This window comes from Miscanthus floridulus, chromosome 13, assembly GCF_019320115.1.
Source record: "Miscanthus floridulus cultivar M001 chromosome 13, ASM1932011v1, whole genome shotgun sequence".
In the NCBI taxonomy this organism is placed as follows: domain Eukaryota; kingdom Viridiplantae; phylum Streptophyta; class Magnoliopsida; order Poales; family Poaceae; genus Miscanthus; species Miscanthus floridulus.
The window spans coordinates 70,668,696-70,692,353 of NC_089592.1; the positions used below are offsets into that span (position 1 = coordinate 70,668,696).

Genomic DNA, 23,658 nt, shown 5'->3' on the forward strand with positions numbered 1-23,658 from the left:
AAAGAGTATAACAAATTTAAACCTTTTGAGTTGATCTCTTTCAACTAAAGCCATGTATTCCATTCTTCATCAAGTGAGGGTGTCAACATGTTGATATTGATCTTTTCACTTGAGCATAGCCATCTTGAGCACGTGACTTGATTCCATTCATCAAATTCGAATAATCCCAAATGTATCAAGTCACTTCCATCAAACACTCCAATAGTGATTTGATCCTCCACATTGACATGACCATCATAGCTTGATTAATACCTTAACTAAATGCAAGTACTTCCTTCTTCACCCTAGCTAGGTTCTTCGGCCGCCAAGCCGTCGCTTACCCTTCACCCTTGCTTAGTATCTCAAAGCCTTTCCTTGTTATCTTCACCATCTCAAGCCATCAAGTCACATCTTGTGTTGAATCAACCATTCATTTGCATTGTTATCTTTTTCATTGTAATTTAGCAAGCTTCAAATATGAGATCATTTCATATGCAATCCCTCATGTCTCATTAATTAAATCTTACGAGCTTGCTTTCACATAGTACATAAACATCCCACAATAAATAAGCCTTTGCATAAATTCCATGTGCATTGTTGTCTTGTGCTTGAACTAGATTGTTTATACAACAACGTATCATTTTGGCTTTCATTAAGTACCTATGAGATAACCTATTACCTATCCACACTTAGCAAACGGGTTAGACATTAAATCACGTTGTCATTCAATCAGCCAAACTCACTAAAGGGCTAGATGCACTTTCAGAAAGTCTGCCACCAAAAGCTTATGTTGAGAAACAATACACTCCCCTGGTATCACCTTGCAACCTAAGCATGCTCGTTTGTCCTTTCTTCTTACGAGGACAAAGTCAATCTGGCTAAAGTGTTGTCCGCTACTGAAGGTCACTAGATGAGATTCTCTCTTTCTAAAGAAAGTGTTGGCTATCATCAGGTCAAAAGCTACCGCGAAGTCCAGAACTTCTTCCCCCTCCTGATTCCTACTACCATACCCAAAACCTCCATGAACTGCCTCAAAACCTGCGCTTATAGTACCTACATGTCTATTAAGATCTCTTCCTATGAAAAGCTTCTCACTACTAGGTACAACTCTAATCAGGCTATCTAAGTCTTCACAGAACTGTCTCTTAGCACTCTCGTCGATGTCTACTTGGGGAGCATACGTACTAATTACGTTTAAGACTATATCACCAACGACAAGCTTGACTAAGATAATCCTATCTGCTTGCCTTCTCACTCCCACCACACCATTCTTGAGGCTCTTATCAATTAAAACTCCTACTCCATTTCTATTCGCGACTGTCCCTGTATACCAAAGCTTGAAACATGTATTGTCCACCTCCTTCGCCTTCTGACCCTTCCATTTAGTCTCTTGAACGCATAATATATTTACACGCCTCCTAGTCGCGGTATCAACTAATTCTCTTAACTTACCTGTAAGCGACCCTACATTCCAACTACCTAAACAGATCTTAGTTGGTTCGACTAGCTTCCTTACCTTTCGCACCCGTCAACTCAGATGTGAAGACCCTTCATTTTTCACTACACCCGGGCGCCGATGTAGCGCGCCACTGAGGAAGCGACGACCCGATCCTTGCTCATTTGACACCATGCCCAGATCACGACACGGCGCGTCACCAAGGGGGTGCCAATCCGGCCCTTGCCCATTTAACACCATACCCGGGTTCCGATATGGCGCGTCGCTAAGAGGGTTACGCCCCAACGATTTTCTTTCGGGTTTCATCTCCATTAGAATGACAAGATTTAACGTTGGCTCGCCACGTCTATTACAACCCTCCTCCTTTACCAGGGTTTGGAACCTGCTATGTTGAGACAACATAGGCGGAGTTGATTATGGAATATATTGTTATAGTAAAATTAATTGAAGACATAAATGTTTATATTTTTTTTCTATAAACCTGTTCAAACTTAGAAAAGTTTGACTTATCTAAAATCTAGAATTGCATCCCTTTTGTTGGGCGGAGGGAGTATGTTCTTAATTTCTCATTGTTTTTATCATAATTTCTCATTGTTAGATGCATTGAAATTCTTTGTGGGCTCCCTTACTTCAACGAGCCTGTCAAAAGGTTAGAGCAACATATCCAACAACTAGACCGCGTATCCAAAGTCAGTTCAACAAATGAGCAAAAACTTCCTAACTCCCAGATCGAACTATACCTGATACCTCCAAAGCGCATTGGCTGGTAAACAACCAAATGTCACCAGACACAGGTGAACCACCAACGACGACCATTGCTCTTTCTCACCTGACCACATGCTGATGCTGCTATAAATACTCCCAGCATCAGGTCTCATCTTCACAGGCATCGCCAAAGAGCAAAACATCTCTAATACTCCCAAGCAAATACACGCACTAATAGCCATGGCTCGTAGCGGACCTGGTTGCCGTCTTCTCGTCCTGCTCCTAGCCCTGACTGCCTTCAATGGCAGCTTTGCAGCTCGACATCTTTTGGACACAGCAGCTGCGCCAGAGGCTGCACCTGCTCAGCCGACCATTCCAGCGGTTCCAACCAAACTGCCTCCAGTGCCTTCCATACCAGCAGTTCCAACCACGCTGACGCTGCCTCCAATACCTTCCATTCCGGCGGTCCCGAAGACGGCAATCCCACCAATTCCGTCCATTCCTTTTCCGAAGTTGGCCCTGCCACCAACAGCTGCTGGCGCAATCCCATCTCTCCCAAACCCGGTGATTCCAACCACCGTACCAGCTATTCCTAAAGTCCAGGTTACCCTGCCACCAATGCCCTCGATCCCCACTACTGTGCCATCCATTCCAACTACGATTCCAACAACAATCCCAACCATTCCCGGACTCCAGGTGCCACTCACTGCCCCATCCCCACAAACCACCAACCCTTGAAGTTCATTGTAGCGAGACTTTTCTTACTTTCTGTTATTCAGGAGTTTGATTCATCAGTCGTCATTTTCAGTTTGCATGTCATGTTTGTTCTGCTATTTGGGTGATCCTGGCTAGCATGTGGTGTGATTGTGAATGCAGCGAGTCTATTGTACCATTTCGTCTTGCTGTTAATAAACTATTTGGTCTTTATACATTACTGAGCAGAATGAGATTTCTACATTATTCTTATCTAATAACATAAGTGGCAGCATGATGTGCCTAGTGCCATATCAAAGCTAAAAATACCAATTCCCCCGTGTGGAATGATCTCCTCAAAATTAAACATATCTATCTAAAAGGAAGGGGAATGGTAGAGGGTAAGGGAAGCAATACTGACTTTTGGTCTGATACTTGCTGTGGAAATGTGTCCCTGAAGGGCAAATTCAGCCTTGTTCAATATTTGCAATGGACAAGAATGTTCTGTACAGTAAATCCATAGTAAGAGATGCGCTTGACCTTAAGACGATGGCTTGATGAAGAGTTAATCAACAACTAACAAGATTACATGACATACTCTTCGGGTGTGCTTTAAGTAGTGCAAAGGACAACAAAATTGAGTGGGAGAAGCATGGCAAGTTCATGGTGAAATCAGTTTATATAAACACTGGTGTCATTCAGAGCATGATAGCTAGTAGCTACAAAAACATTTGGAAGGCAAGAATGCCCCTCAAGATCAAATAGCAGGCTGTACAGTTTACACTGGAGCAGTTCAATATGGCCTAGCAGTTAAATAAGGCGCTAAATATTTCTGGTGCCTACATGCTGGGCGAAAAAAGCCATGGGGATTCCAGAATAAATAGCGAGGCAAATGAATAAGAACTAGAGGCTTGCAAGTACATACGATTGAGTGTCTCCACACACTCAACCAATTGAAGTTGTACCAACTGAAAATCATCCTTTACCCATGCTTGCGGTTTATAGATATAGTTCTATTTTCCTGCTACAAGCTGAATTCACTGCATTTCCAAGATTCTCAATTTTTTCATATTCCACTTCGAACATGACCATAACAGTACCATCTTTTCCAGTATCGTAGTCCTGTTTAATATCTTCAGCTTGGAAATGTTGCAGCTGTTTGAACATTTAATTCAGTCATACATATTCTTTTGAAAGTACAAATCAAGCAAGAGACGCAGCAAGGCATAACCATGTTAAAAGAACATGGATAAAACAGAGAATGAAGTGACAGTAGGCAGCAGAAGTACATGATAACTAGGATATTTTTTTTAAAAAAAAAGAACAAGTTAATTCAAGGGACTAGCTGAGATCACATGATCAGTTCACTAAGCTTTTCTCTTTTTTTTTTTTTTGATAAGGCAGTTCACTAAGCTTTGTTTTGGAAAATAAACAGAGCTACTCAATTTACAATCAGTTTTAGAGCGCAGTTATTGTTGCCACCCTTAATGGGGCATAGATCCAACCAATACAAGATTACATAATGCAACTATTCAGTATTAACTTTCAGGAACTTGTGTAGCACAAGCATATGCTAGCATTGACAAAGTAATACTACTTAGAACCACTTCAATAGGATTTGGGACAACAATAGGTGTCATAATTGATAGTACTTCATTATGACAGATACAAATAACTACAGTCACTGTTTCAGAAATTAAGAGTTCAACTCTACTCAGTTTCTGTTATATGTCTGGATCACCAGAGATTAGAGAGAGGGTTTTGAGGAAGAATTGAGGAGAATGGCACAGTACTGTTCGCGTGATCAGTACTGTGAACACTAACCAGGGATGAGGGAGAAGGATAGGGAGGAAAAAGGGGAGCAGCTGCCCTAGGGCTAACCGTCCTTAGGAGGAAAGAGAAGGGGGCAACGGCGGCCCTGCTGCCAACACCGGCATGAGCAACAGAGTGTGACAGGTTAAACCTCTTAATTCATTCTTCTCTATTTTCCCACGTATGTTTCCTCTCTATTTATAGAGAAGGTGACTTAGAGTCCTAGACTCTTAAGCAACCTATAGATGGAATCTTACAATTATGATCCTAATTAAGAGATAACAAGGCTTGAGGTTAACTAAATGTGGGGTAATTGGTCGCCCGCAGCCCACAGGGGTGGTGACGGCGGCTGCACTAGTGCTGTCTGACACCCTTTGCCTGGCCACCAGCGCCTATTTGGCCCATCATAGTTGTATACTGGGTTAACAGTGATAGAGCCTCACTGTAAATAGACAATCAGGAGTTCAATTCTGCTCAGCAGTATATTGGTCCAACATGCGAACAAAACAGTATGCTCTGAAAGATTAAATTGAAGTACATATTACTTACTAGGGTCCCAAAATAGTATACCAGATTAAATTAGCACAATCAGTTTTTAGATATATATTGAGTGTTTAAATTTACCTAACAAAAAAGAATCATATGTCATAACCAAACCTACTAGTATCAGAAAACCTTCTAGGTTGCAAAAAGATGTTCAAGAAGGTACTGGAATCAGGTCAGTAACTATGCAGGTAATACAAACATACACACTGCATGGCAGATCAAACAATTAGATGTACAGCCTCTGTATGTTGTTGCACGTACATAGCAAGTGAATGTGCAAATTAGATAACCTAGACCTAGCTTTTTCAAGGATAATTTCTAATTAGTATCAGTGCCTGTACACACCATCAATGCACTGAGACATGCTTAAAACAGTTCATAGTAGATTATGCTTTAATCAAGGACAAAAAAGGGTAAGTAAAATCCAGTTTTACATGTGTGCTCTACATTCCAAGCAATATGATGAATTAATAATAATCACCTGATGATAGACCGTGCCCAACAGATCAAATGGTACCTCCATACCCACACGAGCCTGGAATGTGTAAGAACATTATATCGATAAAAAAAAACAAATACTGAAGAATTAGACATCCATCACCTTTGGTTTCACAAGACAAGTAGGAGCATCTTTAAGACATTCAGAAGCAACCCCACCATAAGCTCTCACCAGTCCACCGGTTCCCAGTTTTATGCCTCCAAAATATCTATTCATGTCATTCAAAACAGAGAGATAAGGTAAGGTGATAATTACACGAATGAATCTGTCAAAATATGTGGTGGGTGTACACTGTATAGATGATACCAGTTACTGATCACTAAAACAGATCGGTAAGGTCTTGATTGAGAACATATAAATGAAGTGTGTTACTTGACAAAATGATTACCTAATCACAACCACCATGACCATATCAATGCCAGAGGAAATGATGGCAGAGTATATTGGCTTCCCAGCTGTGCTAGAAGGTTCACCATCATCATTGTAACGGAATTGCTCTCCAAGCTAAACACACATACATGCAAGATAAATTCACTGTTAAGGGTTTAACACATACATGAATGGCAAGTTTGAGATGGAAATACAAACCTTGTATGCCCAGCAATTATGGGTAGCACGTGGATCCTTGACCTATCACAAAAAACCAAGTGGACCAAGTTAACTTAGTTATGTACTGTATTTCAAAAAAGAAAACAGAGTTAGAAATTGCACAAATACTCAAGTAGTCTTTACTCTTTGTAGAATGGATAAGTTTGCAGTGGGGATGAGTGGAAACACTGTTTGAAGTAACATGGATGAATTCCTCGATGCAACATTTTCTAGTGTTTGAAATTACCCCACGTTAGTTGATCAGCCAGGCAAAACAATGGGGCACCGCAATTACAACGAAATAGCAATACTAACTATAGGTGAGGCGCAGATTCTGCTGCAGCTAGCTATATGAGGAATTATGTATAGGGAGGGGTAGGGAAGAGCAACCTGGTCCAGGAAGGCCATGGCGGCACGCTCGTTGGGGACGGGGGCGGCGACGGCGATGAACTTGCTGCGTTTGATCTCGCGCTCGCAGCTCACGCGCCCGACGAGCGTCGTGTACGGGGAGGGCGTCGCGGACGAGGACGGGGCCGCCATGGCCCGCGCGGGTGCGGGGGCTGGGGAGGCGCTGGCGCAGGCGAAACTACGCCGGACCGTCGCGGCGTCTGGCTGGGAGAGCAGGACCAGGAGGGGAATGGAGCGGAGGCGTGGGGATACGCGCAGCCGCAGGCGCACCGCCGCCATGTCGCGGGGCGTGGCTTGGTGGCAACCGTGGTCCGTGGGTGCCCGGGTTCCGTGTACCGGCAGGAGCTGCTCGCTGGGCATTGCGGCTTCCTACTCAGTGACAGGTGGGGTCAGTGTTGGCTATTGTTTCGCTGAGCAAAAGGGACAAAGTCCGTGACGAATGAATTGTGTTGAGCCAGGCTGCGTGCACACGTAGGTGTTGCGAGCGCAATCGCTAGGTCCAGAATTTTGCGGCCCATTTAGATGCCACCACAGACCTCCTTGTTCCTGGGAAACTTTCAGGCTTATATAACTGATCATAAATCAGTTGGTTCGGTTCTTCTGGTGGAACCTGTTATCCGGATTTAAGTTCTCGATTTAGCATGGGTGCTCGTATTTTTTTTTGATTTATTTCAGGATTTAACGGCGCTATGTTTTTAGTGGTAGGCGACGTCCCCGTCGACAGCGAGGCGTCAGTAGTGACTTCGTGAATCTCGAGATTTATCGGCTCAGTCCTTCGGAGGCGCTCATATGGGTAGAGTTTGCATACGTGTATTCATAGGGGTGAGGGTTTGCGTATGTGTATTCATAAGGGTGAGTGTGCTTGTATATGCGTGTCGGTGCGGGACCCACGGGATACCCCGCAAGGAAGGGAGAAGATCTAGTCTAACTAGAATTCTTCCCCTGTAATCTTAGAAGTAGTATTATTCTGTAATCCTACTAGGAACTCTCATTGTAAACCGACTAGGATTCTGACCTCCTGACTATATAAAGGAGGGCAGGGATCCTAGGGAAGGGGACTTTTGGATAATTGTACGACACAACACTTTACGATCAATCCAACGCAAAGGCTAACGTCGACTGAACGTAGGGCTATTACTCGATCATCGATCGAGGGTCCGAACCAGGATAAATCGACTGTCTCTTGCGTTAACCATCGAGCTTCGCATACGCTGAAGCCCGAACATACTGCCCCGGAGACCCCGTGGCAGACTATCGGTGGTCAAACATTCGTCAAAAAAGTCACCGGACCAGGCACTTATAAGTTGATAACTAAAGACGGAAAAGAAGTCAACAATACATGGCACATCAGCCAGCTACGAAGATTCTACGCATGAAAACAACTCAAGGGAAAATATATATACAAGCCACAAGAGATCAATGTTCATGATCAATAAAGATAGCACTCATCAACAACATATGTACTATTATGACCTATTAATATTTATGATCAATAAAGATGTTTCTTTCTCGACAAACATATGGCTTTACCCCGAGTTGTTTCCAATGAGCACCAAAAAGCAAAATGGCTGAAAAGACGCCTGAGCATACCGGCTGAGAGTAAAAGAGCTGAAAACATGCTTGAGCCTACCGATGAGGGTAGCTAACAAGCTAACACCCGAAACAAAAAGCAAAATGGCTGAAAAGACATCTAAGCATACCGGCCGAGAGCAAAAGAGCTGAAAACATGCTTGAGCCCGCCGATAAGAATAGCTAACAAGCTAACACCCAAAATAAAAGCAAAATGGCTGAAAAGATGCCTGAGCATACCGGCCGAGAGCAAAAGAGTTGAAAACATGCTTGAGCCCACCGATGAGGGTAGCTAACAAGCTAACACCTGAAACAAAAAACAAAATGGCTGAAAAGACGCCTGAGCATACTGGCCGAGAGCAAAAGAGCTGAAAACATGCTTGTGCCCGCCGATGAGGGTAGCTAACAAGCTAACACCCAAACCAAAAAGTAAAATGGTTGAAAAAACGCCTGAGCATACCGGCCGAGAGCAAAAAAGCTAAAAACATGCTTGAGCCCGTCGATGAGGGTAGCTAATAAGCTAACACCCGAAACAAAAAGCAAAATGACTGAAAAGACGCCTGAGCATACCGACCAAGAGCAAAAGAGCTGAAAATATGCTTGAGCCCGCCGATGAGGGTAGCTAATAAGCTAACACCCGAACTAAAAAGCAAAATGATTGAAACTAAGCCTGAGCATAAATTAGAGCAATTTCAAGACAAGACCCTCTAGCTCCTTGTTCTAAATAGCAAGAGGCTCGAGGGCTACAAGCAGAAGATCCCAAGAAGCACTACACGGTTTCACTCAAGAAAGCACTCGGACGATGCTTGTTCTTGCTCAACAAGACTTGAAAAAAACAAGACGAGGCTTCCAGAGCTCTACCATGAAGTGCTCAGGGGCTTGCCGGTCCTAGGATATTTTTGCAACCAGAGATAGGACCAGATGCTGACCACACTCTGAGCTAAGCCAAAAAGAAGAAGCTGGAGATATCCTAAATCTTTTCAGCACTAACAAGAACACAAAGTTTGTCGAGACAACGGTCTATACCGAGTTGTTTACAAGTCACAAACGAAAGCCAGAAAAGCACTCGACAGATCAAAAAAGTTTGTCAAGACAATGATTTACCAAAGCCAAGTTGTTTTACAAGACAAAGAAATACAGACAGAGAAGACATCAACAAAAAATAAAGATTCTCCATTCAGTTTTCAAGTATAGTGTTTTGTTATAGAAGCTAGAATACAAAGGTCGATTACATCAGGAGAAGAAACATCAATGTTAAGATTATCTACAATCTTCCTAGCTAAGTCATCGACCTCAGGCTCCAACCTCTCAATAGCATCCAGGTACTCTTGGCTCTCGGCTTCATCAGCAACCTTGGACAAAGGAAAGTCCGGAGAAAGAACCCGGACCTGGGCAAGAACGTTCCTGGTGTAAAGATGGGCACACCTCTTCACGAACTCCTGGAAATAGGTCAGCACTTGGGGAATGAACTGGGCCCAAGAATGATCGTCGTCCACTGGAGTTCGGAGAAGGTCGACTACTGACCGAAAAGACTTCCACAAAGCTTTCCAGTTCTCAGTAGCTGTCGCCAACTTGTTAGTCAAGTCCTCAACAGTCTTTTGAGCCTGCACAAGATCTCTGTCAGCTCCACGCCTAATCAACTTAGCAAGTGTGAGTTCTTCTTCGGCTCGAGTAATTACCTCCTCAGCCTTATTATGGTTAGTATGAACGAGTGTCTTCATCTCCTCGATGCCCTCCGAGAGCTTCTGCTTTTCAACTCGGAGAGCTATACCAAGCAACAAAAGATAAGTCAGCAGAAAGGCAAATTTGAATACAAAGGGAAGCGAAAAAGAACTCGCGATACCGTGGCACTCTTTCTTCATGGCCTCCACATTTTTCGAGGCCTCCTGAGCAGCTGCATCCCTCTGTTTTTCTAGCTCAACTACCCGGGCATGGAGAGCCTTCTCCTCATTCTGATGCGTCTAACGCTCAGTCTCTAGCTCGACTCGATAGAGATCAAGCTCTGCCTTCAGGGTACTCAACTCAAAAGACAACTTTTTCTCATTTTTAGACGAGAAAAAGAAGCCGGTATGATCATGAGAAAAAGACTGAGCAAAAAGAGACAAAGAAAAACAAGACATAAGGACAGAAGAAAAAACGAACATCCAAAGAAAGAACTACAAAAAAAACTTACCTAGAGCCTTTCCCCAAAAGAAGTCGCGAGGGTCGACAAGCTTCCCCAGGCGGCGGTTAACTCCGATAATCGATGAGTGGCATCAAACTGCTGCACCATGTCATCAGCCAAAGGTGGACCACCGGAGGCAAGAAGAGGAGAAGGAGAAGCTGGCCGAGGCGAAGAAGGCATGACTAGGGCAATCTTCTAGGAAGCCATGGCCAATCCCTCAGATGAACCCGCCGCGATGGCCACGGTCACCTCGGGAGCCGACAAATCAGCAGCTGCGGACTTCGTCCCCCTCACAGCCACCTCGGCGACCGTGCGTTCTGAGTCTTGAGACTCAGTACGCAAGGGGGCACCAGAGATTTGACAAGAAGTTGACTAGATGCTCGGGGAAGACGAAGACCTAAAAGTTGACAAGGAAACTCGTTAAAAAAATAAAAAAAGGAGAATAGAAGCAAAGAAATAAAACCAGAATGCACTCACTCAGTTATCTTCTTCTTCAGAAGACCAACAAAAGACCTCGTAGGGGGAACCATAGCGGCAAAAACATCACCGCCACTCGGTGGCAGGAGCGGCGTAGCCGGTATCGGAGCCCCAGAAGAACTCGGTACCAGAGCTACAGAAGAACTCGGTGCCGATACTAGAGCCTTAGAAGAACTCGAACCCGATGTCCGTTTGCTACAAGAGAACGAGACCAAAGTCAAAACAAAAAGAGGAGTTCAACAACGGAAAAACAAGAAAAGAACTCACCGACGAGTAACGAGGGCAGCATCTTCATCCTCTTCCTCCTCACTCTCAACCAAGGCCACCATAGCTCCAGCTGAAAAGAGGACAAAAGTACTCGGTCAAAGATAAAAACAAACACCAAAAGGACAGAGCATATTAATATGCTCACCTAAGAGCATGCTAGCTACGACTGGAGTACCTGGACGAGTACTCGACTGGTGAGACTTCTTGGCAGCAAATGGAGCAGAAGAAGAACTATCCGCTCGTCCCCTCTTTCTGAAAGTACGAGGAGCTCGAGGAACTAGACGAGGAACATACTCTTCATATATGTCAGAAAATGCAGAAGAAACACCAGGAAGCATCATGGTAGTTTGAGACTTACTGGTCAAGGACGCCCTGGCAAGACTACCCCCGGCCTCAACATTTGCAGGGAGATCATCAAGGGGAATTGGATTAGCGAAATTACGCCCTAATTCCTATAAAAGAATAAAACAACAAGACAAGCAAGATTAAGCAAAGGTGGACACAACGAAAGAGAATCAAAAGTACTCGCATAAAGAAAAGAACAACTCACAGCAGGGGGCGGGTTCTTAGCGCTGTACTCAAGGACAGCAAGCGGAACGACGCTTACTCCTTTCAGCATCTTCTAGAGATGCTCGAGCACCTCCTCGTCGGTTAACTCAAGGGCAGGGACCATACGAGAAGGGTCCTCCGCCCTAGAGTACTAGAAGCCGTAATGTTCGCGCTCCTTCAAAGGTTGAACTCGGCGACGAAGAAAACTTGAAATAATACTGAAGCCGGTCAAGCCTTGCTGTTTCAGAGTGCAAATCCTCTTAAGAAAAGGCTTGCTCAGTAGTCGTCATAGGGTTCTTATCCCATCAGTCATTAACCAAGGGACCAGATCCGGAGTGAACAGAAAGAGGAGGAATCAAGTTGGCAGCATAGAACCAGTCAGCATGCTAATCCCTTACAGAATCAACCAGGTCATAGTCAAAAATTTTGCTCTTAAGACCCTGGCAAAATTGAATCCCACAGCCACCAAGAATATTGGTGTCATCGCGGCGGGGTTGTGGCTTCAAGTGGAAAAAATAGCGAAAGAGGGAAAGAGAAGGAGGAATTCCAAGGAAGGTTTCACAAAGATGAACGAAAACAGAAAGATGAAGGACAACATTGGGGGCAAGGTGATTCAGGCTAATCCCAAAATAGCCGAGAAAACGATGAAGAAAAGCAGAAGCCGGGAGGCAAAGTCCAGCACGGATAAAGGAAATGAAGAGAATAATCTCACCAGGACCTAGAGCAGAGACCCGATGCTCGCCCGGAGCCCTCCATTCAGCAATGTCCTTGCTCTGGATCAGACCATCACCAACAAGCTCACGAAGCTAGTCTTCAGTCGTTGTCGGAGCCAGCCAAACCTTCCGGGCAGCCCTCATGGCCATGAACTCTTGGTTCTCAATCACGGAAAGTGATGATTCCTCATCCACAAAGGCTGCCTGAGACTTGCTCGTGGCTTTCTTCTTACCCATGTACTAGCGGAAGCAAAAAGGCACTAGGGAAAGAGAAGGCTCGGACGGCAGCGCTCAGATGATGTCGGCAATGGCGACGGCGGAGTTGCGAAGGCTAGGGTTTCAAGGCAAAGGCAGGGTACCAAAGAAAAGGAGGAGAAAGGCCTTTAAATAGAATTTACACCGATAAAAACGTGGCCCACCAGGCCCGTTTTAAAACGGCATGAGGGCGCAACGATCCATCTAACGACGCAGCTAGAATTACGGACGGCTCAAATCCACACAACGGTACAGTTCAACGGGCAGATTTTAGACTTATCCATCCAGCACCACAGCGGAGTTTATCATATTGCTACAAAAAGAACTCGTCAACCATGAAGAAACGAAGGGTTACCAACAAGGAACACAACAACCCAGATCTTATAGAAAGAACTCGGGATTCTCACAAACAACCGGGAAATCAGCAGAATAAAGAATGACAACTCAAAAGACAAGATTTTTTCCATTATGAATGGTTTCAAAAAATAGAGGATTACACGTCTTACAAGACCCAACGAACTCGGTACTACGACAAGCAAGGTAGCAAAAAGGAACCCGGACACGACTACGTGTTCCAAATTGCTACTCGGTACAACAAACCGCCCTCGGCTACACTGTTTTCTTCAAAGGACGGACGCAGTGCATCTAAGGCAGAAATCAGCAGCACGGTGGGACAACATTGAGCAGAGAAGGCCGGCAGGCATCTGTCTACCCAAGACCGATGTGATACTAGATATGGTGTTGATCTGCACCAGACAGTCTCAGGGCAAGCGACGAGGATCAACCTAGAACTACCAGATGAAGGAACGAAGCCCACATCACAAGACTTCCTCCAACTACCGCCACGTATATCCTGGTACATTGCTGCTACGGGATTAGTCTACCTCTAATCCCTATCACAAGACTTCCTCCAGCTACAACAAAATATACAAGAACTACAAAATACGCCCAGGGACTACTCTACTTCACAAAGTACCATATTTATGATTACAGAGACTTCAGAGCAAGCAATAGAATGCTCAATGAATCAAAACAACACTCCAGGAGGGTATTTATAGACCGAAGGAGCGATGCATATAGACCAGGAGCACCAACGAAACAAGCCTAACAAAGGACAGAGTGAAAAAACAAAATTCAATGAAAGAGGACTCAAGCGTGAAGGAACAGTACTCAAGGACGAGCATATTCGAAAGGATATACCAACACTGTACAACTCGTGAGCAAACAACATGTACACTCAACCACTACCAAACAACCACATCTAACAACAGCAGACCGCCAGAAAATATACCAAGACCCAGCACCCGAGTTCTTTTTAATAAAAGAACCCGGATATACGCTCGGGGGCTGCAACAGGAGAGGATTTTTAGCTCTTTTGAACAGTATAAGATTCAAGACCCTCTAACTTTTTATTCTAAATAGCAAGAGGTTCGGGGGCTACACTCAGTGAGTGCACTTTTTTATTCAAAAAAGCGCACGTCACTCAGAAGACTTCTTCAAGACATACGACTTCAAGACCACACGATAAAAAGAATCCGGACATAGCTATATCTAAGCTCTTTTCGACAAAGAACCCGGGTATATGCTCGGAAGCCATTCGACGAAGAATCAAGGCGATTTCAAGAAAAGACCCTCAAGCTCCTTGTGCCAAACAGCAAGAGGCTCGGGGGCTACATCCAAATGGGAGTACTTTTTTCTTCAAAAATGTACACACCACGCGAAGATCTCACGAAGCGCTACATGGTTTCGCTCAAGAAAGTACTCGGACGACGCTTGTTCCTGCTCGACAAGACTTGAAGGAACAAGATGAGGCTTCCAAAACTCAACCATAAAGTGCTCGGAGGCTTGTCGGTGCGGGACCCACGGAATACCCCGCAAGGAAGGGAGAAGATCTAGTCTAACTAGGATTCTTCCCCTGTAATCTTAGAAGTAGTATTATTCTGTAATCCTACTAGGAACTCTCATTGTAAACCGATTAGGATTCTGACCTCCTGACTATATAAAGGAGGGCAGGGATCCTAGGGAAGGGGACTTTTGGACAATTGTACGACACAACACTTTACGATCAATCCAACGCAAAGGCTAACGCCGACTGGACGTAGGGTTATTACTCGATCATCGATCGAGGGTCCGAACCAGGATAAATCGACTGTCTCTTGCGTTAACCATCGAGCTCCGCATACACTGAAGCCCGAACATACTGCCCCGAGGACCCCCGTGGTAGGCTATCGATGGTCAAACATCGACAGTGCGTCTACGTTGTACTTTATAATTCTAAAAAAATAGATGCACTCTTATTCAATTTGATCCATATAGGTGGGAATGCACTCGTGTTCAATGCAATCCATATATAGGTTAAAAAAATTCAATCCATATATAGAGGAGTGGATTAGAGTAAAAACTAAACTAAGTTCCACTCAAATACACTTCAACACCCATAGATTAAGATAAATATGACTATACAAGTGTATCCAAATAAAAGACCTAAGTAAACAACTTTGGCAATAGATTAAAATCCATGTCCAAAGAAAAGCTATCGAAGGAAAATCCATGTCCAATCTAGTTCAATTGAAACGGAGGAAATCCAATCCAATCCAGTCAGCTGAAGATCCAAGTTCCATCAGATCAAATTGTCCAATTAACCAATGGCATTCCTTACCAACTTGGGGCTTGTTCATATATATTCGTATCGATATTAATCTACATGTGTTAGTGAATTAGGGTAAAAATTAAACCAAGTTTCACCCTACTCCACTTCAATACGCATCGGGTCCCTCGTCCACCTGAGAGGCACTTTTCGTTTGCACTAAGAATTAGTAGGAGAAAAATCATTACGTTCAAAACAGTAGGACAAATCATGTCTTAAGTTTCAACAAGAATCATAGATTCATCTTTCACAAATACATACACCAATATTTGCATCCATAAACATTACATTTTGAAGATTGTTGATGTCCAAGACGGCAGTTTCAACTTTCTAACAGTCATAAGGTAGGATAAGTGTCACATTTGCACCGAACAAACACTTGAGCATTCAGACCAATGCGTCACAGAAGGTCAGTAGAGGAAAAGGGTCTGCAGAAATCTTATTCAAGTAGAAAGGACCTAAGAACATATCATAATCTTTGTACGACAAAAGCAGGGATTCTCTTCAAAATGATGAGGTTAAACAAAACATGTTTCGATGGAATTTCAAGAAAGCTTAACACAGTCGGTTCTGTAGGCATTCCACCCAAACCCCGTGCACATGCTATGGAAACCACCAATTTGAGATTGCAGGGGGCACAGAAAAATTATTGGTCCTTAACAGACATGGAAATGGCTAGATAAGAGTTATCTCCAATCTCTTCAATATCCCCAGTAATCGTTACGGATTTCATCGTCAAACTTCTTCTTGAGTTCAGGGTGCTTCTCAAAGTACTCATCTGCTGTCATTGTACTGATCTTTTTCTGTACACAGAAACAAGATATTAAAGCGAAAGGATATGTTATCTTAAAAATGACTATAAATGCAAATGATTCAGGAAAAAATGGAATTATATGAGCACTAAAGAATATCACCTACCTTCATTTCCTTGAGTTCAGCAATTTCCTTCTCTATCCTTTCTGACTCCTTCAGAGACGCTTTCTCAGCCTCCTTCAATTCAACCACCTACAGGTAACAACATAAGGACCAAAAAAAAAAGCACATCAGCAATAAGGGGTTAATAAAGAACTAAAAAAAATTGGATGCACCCATCTAGGAAATGTTGGTAGAACTCAAGATACAAAACACACAAACAGAACAATTTTCAGACAATGAACTTAGGGCCAGTTTAGTTCCAAAATTTTTGGCAAAATAGGTACTGTAGCATTTTCGTTGTTATTTGGTAAATAGTGTCCAATCATAGTCTGTCTAATTAGGCTTAAAAGATTCGTCTCGTGGATTTCGTCTAAACTGTGTAATTAGTTTTATTTTTTATTTATATTTAATACTTCATGCATGCGTCTAAAAATTCGATGTGACGGAGAATGTGAAAAATTTTGCAAAATTTTTGGGGAACTAAACTGGGCCTTAAAAAGACAAAACAGTGTGAGGGCAGTAGCTGCTGACCAGAGCATCAAACTTTGGCTTGTACTCGGGAGTAACTGTGTCGACATACTTCGGGATCTCGATGCCTGCATTTATTTCAAGTTTACTACCTCAGAAAGTGGGAGACAGAACAGAATTATATAGAAGCAAAATGACATATGTAGCACTAACAATCACCCTGAGAAGTACATTCAATAGCGAATAGACCAAGGACTAGTGTAGGGCATCCGTCGCAACAAATTGAGGTGTATGTGTACAGAGGAATGTATTTTTAATAGACCAAGGTCCATTAAAAGTGAAAAACAATATGATACATGGCCTTACATGTCTATAGCTTGTAGTAAAATAATGCTATCATATTGCAACACACTATTCGATAGAAAGACTAATGGAGGTACATAAAAGGATTTGTCCTTCTAACAGTACTCTACAGTTTTACACACACTGGCGCAATTGTTATACCAGAAGGAGCTGAAACCAAAAACACATTGGTGGATTGATCTGTGAGCATCTAAGATCTATATGGGATATCCATGAGTACAAATCTTTGGACAGTAACTAAGAACCAACAACAACAACATAGTGTTTCAGTTCCAAGTAAGTTGGGTAGACTAGAGTTAAAACCTACCAGAGCCTTGAGTCACGGTTCAGGCACTTCAATAGCTGCTTTCCAAGCACTCCTATTTAAACATAGATCTCCAGGTATATCCCAAGCTTTCAAATCTCTTTTTATTGCCTCCCCCCATGTCAACTTCAGTCTTCCTCTACCTCTCGTCATATTATTAGCTTGGCTTAGGACTCCACAATGTACTGGTGCATCTGGAGGTCTCCTTTAGACATAGCCAAACCACCTCAACCGATGTTGAACAAGCTTTTCTTCAATTGGTGCTACCCCTAGGCGATCACGTATATCATCATTCCGAACTCGGTCCATTCTTGTGTGACCACAAATCCATTGCAACATACGCATTTCTGCAACGCTCAGTTGTTGAACATGTCAAATCTTTATAGGCCAACATTCTGCTCCATACAACGTAGCCGGTCTAATCGTCGTTCTATAAAACTTGCCTTTTAACTTTTATGGTACCCTCTTGTCACAGAGAATGCTAGAAGCTTATCGCCACTTGATCCACCCTGCTTTGATTCTATTGCTAACGTCTGCATCAATATCTCTATCCCTCTGTAGCATCGATCCCAGATACCGAAAGGTATAATTCTTGGGCACTACTTGACCTTCCAAACTCACATCTCCCTCCTCCTATGCAGCTCCGCCAAAGTCGCATCTCATGTATTCGATTTTAGTTCTGCTCAATCTAAAACCTTTAGACTCAAGGGTCTGCCGCCATAGCCATAACTCTAGTTTCCTATTTACTCCCGCCTAGCTTTCGTCCACTAAAACTACATCATCAGCGAACAACATAAATCAAGGAATATCCCCTTGTATGTTCCTGGTAACCTTATCCATTACCAAGGCAAAGAGTTACGGGCTTAAGACTGACCCTTAATGAAGTCCAATTTTAATCGGAAAGTAATCTGTGTTACCATCGTTTGTTCGAACACTAGTCACAATATTGTTGTACATGTCCTTGATGAGGGTCACGTACTTTGATGGGACTTTATGTTTGTCCAAAGTTCACCACATAACATTTCTTGGTATCTTGTCATAAGCCTTTTCCAAGTCAATGAAAACCATATGGAGGTCCTTCTTCTGCTCTCTAAACCGCTCCATAACTTGTCTTATTAAGATTGCTTCGATAGTTGACCTTCCGGATATGAAACCAAATTGGTTTGTTGATATTTGCGTCGTTCCTCACAGACGCTGCTCGATAGCTCTCTCCCGTAGCTTCATAGTGTGGCTCATCAACTTAATTCCCCGATAATTAGTACAACTTTGGATATCTCCCTTGTTCTTATAGATTGGTACCAATATGCATCTTCTCCACTCCTCAGGCATCTTGTTCGATCGAAAGATATTGTTGAACATCTTGGTTAGCCATACTATAGCTATATCTCCGAGACATCTCTGCACCTTGATTGTGATACCATCAGGGCCCATCGCTTTGCCTCCTTTCATCCTTTTCAAGGCTTCTCTGACCTCTGATTCTTGAATCCTCCGCACAAAGCGCCTATTAGTGTCATCAAACGAGTCATCCAGCTGAACGGTGGTGTTCTCGTTCTCACTATTGAACAATTTATCAAAATACTCTTGCCATCTATGTCTCATCTCATCCTCCTTCACCAAGAGTTGCTCCCTCTCATCATTTATGCACTTGACTTGATTGAAGCCCCTTGTCTTCTTATCGCGAGCCTTAGCCATCCTATACATGTCATTCTCTCCTTTCTTCGTACTCAAACGTTGGTAAAGATCCTCATAGACTAGCCCTTTTGCCTCACTCACCGCTCGTTTTGTTGTCTTCTTTGTCACATTGTACTTCTCTATGTTGTCTGCACACCTGTCATGATATAAGCGCTTATAGCACTCCTTTTCCTTAATAGCCTTTTGCACATCTTCATTCCACCACCAAGTGTTTTTCGAGTCGCATCCGCTCCCTTTGGTCACTCCAAGCACCTCTGAAGCAACCTTCCGAACGCATGTTGCCATCTTCTCCCACATGTTGTTTACATCGCCTTCATCCTTCCATGGGCCCTCTTCAATGATCTTTTCCTTAAAACCCTTTGATGCCTCCCCTTCTAATTTCCACCACTTCGTTCAAGCAATCCTAGCTTGTTTGTTCCCACGAGCTTGCACCAGAAAGCGGAAGTCAGCCACCACCAGCTTGTGTTGAGCAACCACACATTCTCCAGGTATCACCTTACAGTCCACGCATGTTCGTTTATCCCTCCTCGTAAGGACAGTAACTAGAAAGGATCTTGAAAATCAATAGACCATAAATTTTTGCACAATGCAAACAAGATAATCAACAGAGTACAACAAACACTTTAGAATATCCTCGGTGTTCACAGAAAACACACCTTTTAGATTCTATATGGGCCTGTTTGGATCCTTGGAATTGAATTCATTCTAATAATTACAATTTAGGCATAGATTAATTAAGCTAATATAGTTATATAGAATATATTTGTAAATTTATTGTTAGGCATACAAGGGACATACTTATATGTTGCATTTCTATTGTAGGGAAGTGAAGGGCGGGCCGGGTGCAAGCGGTAGAGTCTTACCGCCTGTGACCGGAAGGTCCCGGGTTCGAGTCGCGGTCTCCTCGCATTGCACAGGCGAGGGTAAGGCTTGCCACTGACACCCTTCCCCAGACCCCGCACAGAGCGGGAGCTCTCTGCACTAGGTACGTCCTTTCTATTGTAAAGAAGTGAGTTGAAGAGTGAGCTATAAGTCAGAGAATAGTGATCTATAGAATCCATTTAAATCTCCCACCCTATGAATTTGAGATAGGATTGTTTGTGAGCCTGGGAATGTTATGGAATGTCAAATTCCAAGCCAAATAGCCTAATCCATTATGTAGATTTCAATTCCTCCAAAATGAAGTGATCCAAACGGCCCCTAAGTGAAATTAGGTTTGTCGTACAAGGATACTTACTTTCATAAGCCTCTTTGTACATATCCACCACTTTTGATCCAATTCCGTTTCTGTAGTACTCCCAATCAATCGGTTGGGGTTCCTGCAAAAATAAAATAAGTACAAGGTTTAGAGAACACACAGAACTATTGATCTAGGATATAGAACTAACACATGTGGAAGACGCAGTACTGCAAGTAAGGGATAGTGCGTGTCTCAGCTGCCTCCCATGAACTTTCAAGATAATTTAGCAAAGGAACAAGAAGAAAAGCATCCTACATGACAGGAGAGATCACACAATCAAACCCATACTAATCTTATCTCAAAGGAAGCTTGCAGCTTACCAAGGCATATGTAATTGCAGTTTGGATAATATAAAACTTACAACTAGCAAAACTAAAACAAACCTATTGAGCAGAAAAGACAACACTTTGTTCACATATCAAGCCAAAAATGGCCCTCTCTGGTCTCAAAAAAAGTTGTCCTTCTCTATTGATAGAATAGGTATTTTCTCTGAAATCACTCAGTTATTCAAATGTAATGCCTCCATCTTCTCTCCTCAGAAACTGAACAGAACCTTCTCATAACAAAAGAGTTTCCTAGATCCTAAGTAGTGGAGGGCTTGAGCACAGTTTCAAAGTTGACTAAATACAGGATAAACTGTAATGGTTCTAGCAGTGTCCAGTTGCTGTGTTCATCACCGATCAATACTAGAACTAAAGAAACAATGACCGCAAAGTGAAAATGCAGCATACCAGGCACTGAATTTCAACTAACAGCTATCTGGGAGCTATCCTAATTTGTACAAATATAACTAGGAATCAAACAACGTTACATCAATATGAGACCACTAGCGCTCAAGAAAAATGTAATTCATATACAAAACGCCCGCGCACTAACAAAAGCGAACAAACCCGATTGCCTCGACTACCCCCGCATGACGCCATTTGTACATAGACTACACAAACGGATCGATCCATCAAGAGGAAGCGGGGCAGCGCAGGAAGAGCGGCGCCAGATCTGGAAACCCTAGGTCAGATCAGCCCAGTGGGAAGGAGAAAAGCGGGATCGGGCACCTGGGAGAACTTGGTCTGGAGCTGGTGGTTGACGTCCTCGAAGGTGCGGCGGAGGGTGGCGAACTCCTTGCGCGCCTCCTCGGAGACGAGCATCTTGGCCATGCCGTCCCAATCGATCGCCTTGCCGGCCTTCACCGCCACATCGACCACCTTCTTCGCGCCGTTGCCGCTCATATTCTCCGGCCCGCCGCTGCCTCCTGCCTCGGCCTGCCGACTCTCTCCCTCTCGCCGCCGCCGCCGCGCTGGGTTCCGGCCGCACTAGGAAATGGGTATTCGGGGATGGCCTGGTGGTGCTCGTGGAGTGGCCAGAGTCCAGAGAGGAGAGTATTTGGTTGGGCTGAAAAGAGTCCGCGTCTTAAGGTTGTTGGGTTGGGCTGTATGACACGCCTAAAACCCGTATTGTCTTTCGGCGAGAGAAATCTAGAATCCATAATGGTAAGAAAAAGTTCATTTGACCTCTTCAACTTCAGCCAGAATCCGATTTGTCTCTCCCAACAAAGTAGTGCTTTTAATTGCTCAAAAAAAACCTGATCTTAAAAATTGCTGTTCTGGGTCAAATGTGCACCGAGGGGGAGGAGCGAATCATAAGTTCCATCCCTGAGGGCATACGCGTAATCTTTGCTAACGATCTTTCAGCATCTGAGTAATAGATTTCACCCAGGTTCAAAAAAAAAGGAACTCTCCAACTTTGAAACCGTTCAAATTTGCTCTCGGGATGGTTTTCAAAAACAGTTTTGGCTCCATTGACACCATGTCAACCGTGAGAGATAAATCAAGCTACGTTGATAGTCCAAGAAGTCAATTAAATGTTATATGAAAAAAGTGCTAAAAAATATTCAAATATCTTTCAGCAAACAATAGGCAATGAAAATCCAAAAAAACTAATACATTTATTTGAAAATTTTGTTTAAACTCAATAGGCGCAGTTCGCTATTAGGTTTAGAAAGTGTCGGGGTTTTTTTTTTTTGCTTGTTTTCCGGGAGTGGGTTGTGTCACTCTCTCGTAAGGATGCTATTTAAGTGTTAATAAATTTCTTGTTAAAAAAAAGTAAGGTTCACCACTTAGCGCCAAAGTAAGAGAGCTTCGTCTAAAGAAAACACTAGCAAGCCTCCCATTTCGGAGAGAGATTGGACATTTTTTTGTCAAAATAGGTGAAAATAGTAATAAAACTTGGGTTTTTATTTTCCTTTCGTTTGGTTTTTTGTTATCTTTCTGAGAGTAATTAGTTGATGAGCCAAAAACTTTGTAACAAGATGGCTGTGTGCGATAGAGCCAAACTATTCTTTTGAAGAAAAAAAACAAAGAAAGATGTACTCGTACTTGTACATACTCTCTCAGTGCAAAAAAAAAGTGAAAACATCGTTTCTTGATGAGTCAATTAATTAATACTAAGTTCGACCACATATAAATACCAAAAATATTGATGTTTATAATATGTAATAAGTATCATTAAATGATAAAATATATTTCAAGATATAAATATTGATATTGTTTTTATAAATCTAGTTAAATTTGATAAAAATTGTTCGACTCTTTGGCACAACTCCCTTTTTAGAAAGAAGGGACGGACTACCCGTTAGCACTTAGCAGCAATGCTTGAGAAGCGATCGCATGTGCGCATGGCATGTTAACGCCGTAGACCCGTAGTCGTTCACAATTCACATGTAAAAAAAATCGACCCGTGGAGGGTAAGACAGCTCGCGGATATTGTGATTAAGAAGATCTTCTCACACAGATTGAAAAAATCTCCGAACCTCTGCTCCACTCATACACCACGACGCCGTAGCTCCAGTGAAACTCGACTAGCCTTAGCCCTACTTTAACACGGGAGAGATGAGAGTTTTTTTTTTCAATACGCAGATAAACTGCACCTCCTCCCAACCGACAAATCCGCTTCTCAGGAGGTACAAACCGGCAGCCACACCAAAGCACAGTTCACAATTCACATGTAGCGAAGGAACGTACGGGTCAGAGGCGGCGGGAAGTGCAGGCAGGCAGTACTACGTGCTAGAAAGCCGTGAAAAAAGAATATTTCTCCTTATATTAAATTTAAACTTACGCTACATATATAGAGTAATAAAAGTTGATGAAATTAAAAACTAATTATACAATTTGATTATACTTTACAAGATAAATGTTTTAAATCTAATTAGTCAATAATTAAACAATTATTACTAAATAAAAATAAAACGACACTGTAACTTGGCGGCGGGCCGATTCGGCGGAACTACCGTGGGCCAAGCAATCGGAGCGCCTTCCTGGAAAGCCGAGAAAGCACGCGACGCGGGACTGTAGCG

The 23,658-nt window shown here is 43.1% G+C and overlaps 3 protein-coding genes across 4 annotated transcripts; 1 reads left to right on the top strand and 2 right to left on the bottom strand.

The window, feature by feature from the left end:
- Window positions 1–2,302: 2,302 nt before the first annotated feature.
- On the top strand, window positions 2,303–3,084 carry LOC136501997 (vegetative cell wall protein gp1-like). Its single transcript, XM_066497492.1, has one exon. It carries the CDS (start codon window positions 2,381–2,383, stop codon window positions 2,876–2,878), a length of 498 nt encoding a protein of 165 aa, XP_066353589.1. The 5' UTR covers window positions 2,303–2,380; the 3' UTR covers window positions 2,879–3,084.
- Window positions 3,085–3,497: 413 nt separating this feature from the next.
- On the bottom strand, window positions 3,498–7,049 carry LOC136500619 (uncharacterized). 2 transcript variants are annotated; one of them, XM_066496015.1, is made up of 6 exons: window positions 6,669–7,049; window positions 6,279–6,320; window positions 6,079–6,194; window positions 5,793–5,898; window positions 5,673–5,726; window positions 3,498–3,988 (listed from the first exon to the last, which is right to left on the bottom strand). In XM_066496015.1, the coding sequence occupies exons 1-6, from the start codon at window positions 7,044–7,046 to the stop codon at window positions 3,833–3,835; spliced, it is 852 nt and encodes a 283-aa protein (XP_066352112.1). In that variant the 5' UTR covers window positions 7,047–7,049; the 3' UTR covers window positions 3,498–3,832. The 2 variants fall into 2 exon arrangements, with proteins under 2 accessions (XP_066352112.1, XP_066352113.1); XM_066496016.1 differs by lacking the exon at window positions 3,498–3,988 and adding an exon at window positions 4,152–5,087.
- An 8,546-nt stretch (window positions 7,050–15,595) lies between these two features.
- On the bottom strand, window positions 15,596–21,692 carry LOC136501107 (ATP synthase subunit d, mitochondrial-like). Its single transcript, XM_066496604.1, has 5 exons — window positions 21,362–21,692; window positions 20,307–20,388; window positions 16,774–16,838; window positions 16,246–16,332; window positions 15,596–16,130 (listed from the first exon to the last, which is right to left on the bottom strand). The coding sequence occupies exons 1-5, from the start codon at window positions 21,533–21,535 to the stop codon at window positions 16,029–16,031; spliced, it is 510 nt and encodes a 169-aa protein (XP_066352701.1). The 5' UTR covers window positions 21,536–21,692; the 3' UTR covers window positions 15,596–16,028.
- Between the last annotated feature and the right edge of the window lie 1,966 nt (window positions 21,693–23,658).

Coding starts and splice junctions, on each gene's coding strand:
- LOC136501997 (XM_066497492.1), top strand. CDS start 2,381: ATGGCTCGTAGCGGACCTGGTTGCCGTCTTCTCGTCCTGCTCCTAGCC.
- LOC136500619 (XM_066496015.1), bottom strand. CDS start 7,046: ATGCCCAGCGAGCAGCTCCTGCCGGTACACGGAACCCGGGCACCCACG. Junction 6,321..6,668: donor CCATGGCCTTCCTGGACCAG/GTTGCTCTTCCC, acceptor TTTTTGTGATAG/GTCAAGGATCCACGTGCTAC. Junction 3,989..5,672: donor TGGGCACGGTCTATCATCAG/GTGATTATTATT, acceptor ATGTTCAAACAG/CTGCAACATTTCCAAGCTGA.
- LOC136501107 (XM_066496604.1), bottom strand. CDS start 21,535: ATGAGCGGCAACGGCGCGAAGAAGGTGGTCGATGTGGCGGTGAAGGCC. Junction 20,389..21,361: donor TCCAGACCAAGTTCTCCCAG/GTGCCCGATCCC, acceptor TTATTTTTGCAG/GAACCCCAACCGATTGATTG. Junction 16,333..16,773: donor AGCCAAAGTTTGATGCTCTG/GTCAGCAGCTAC, acceptor TGTTACCTGTAG/GTGGTTGAATTGAAGGAGGC.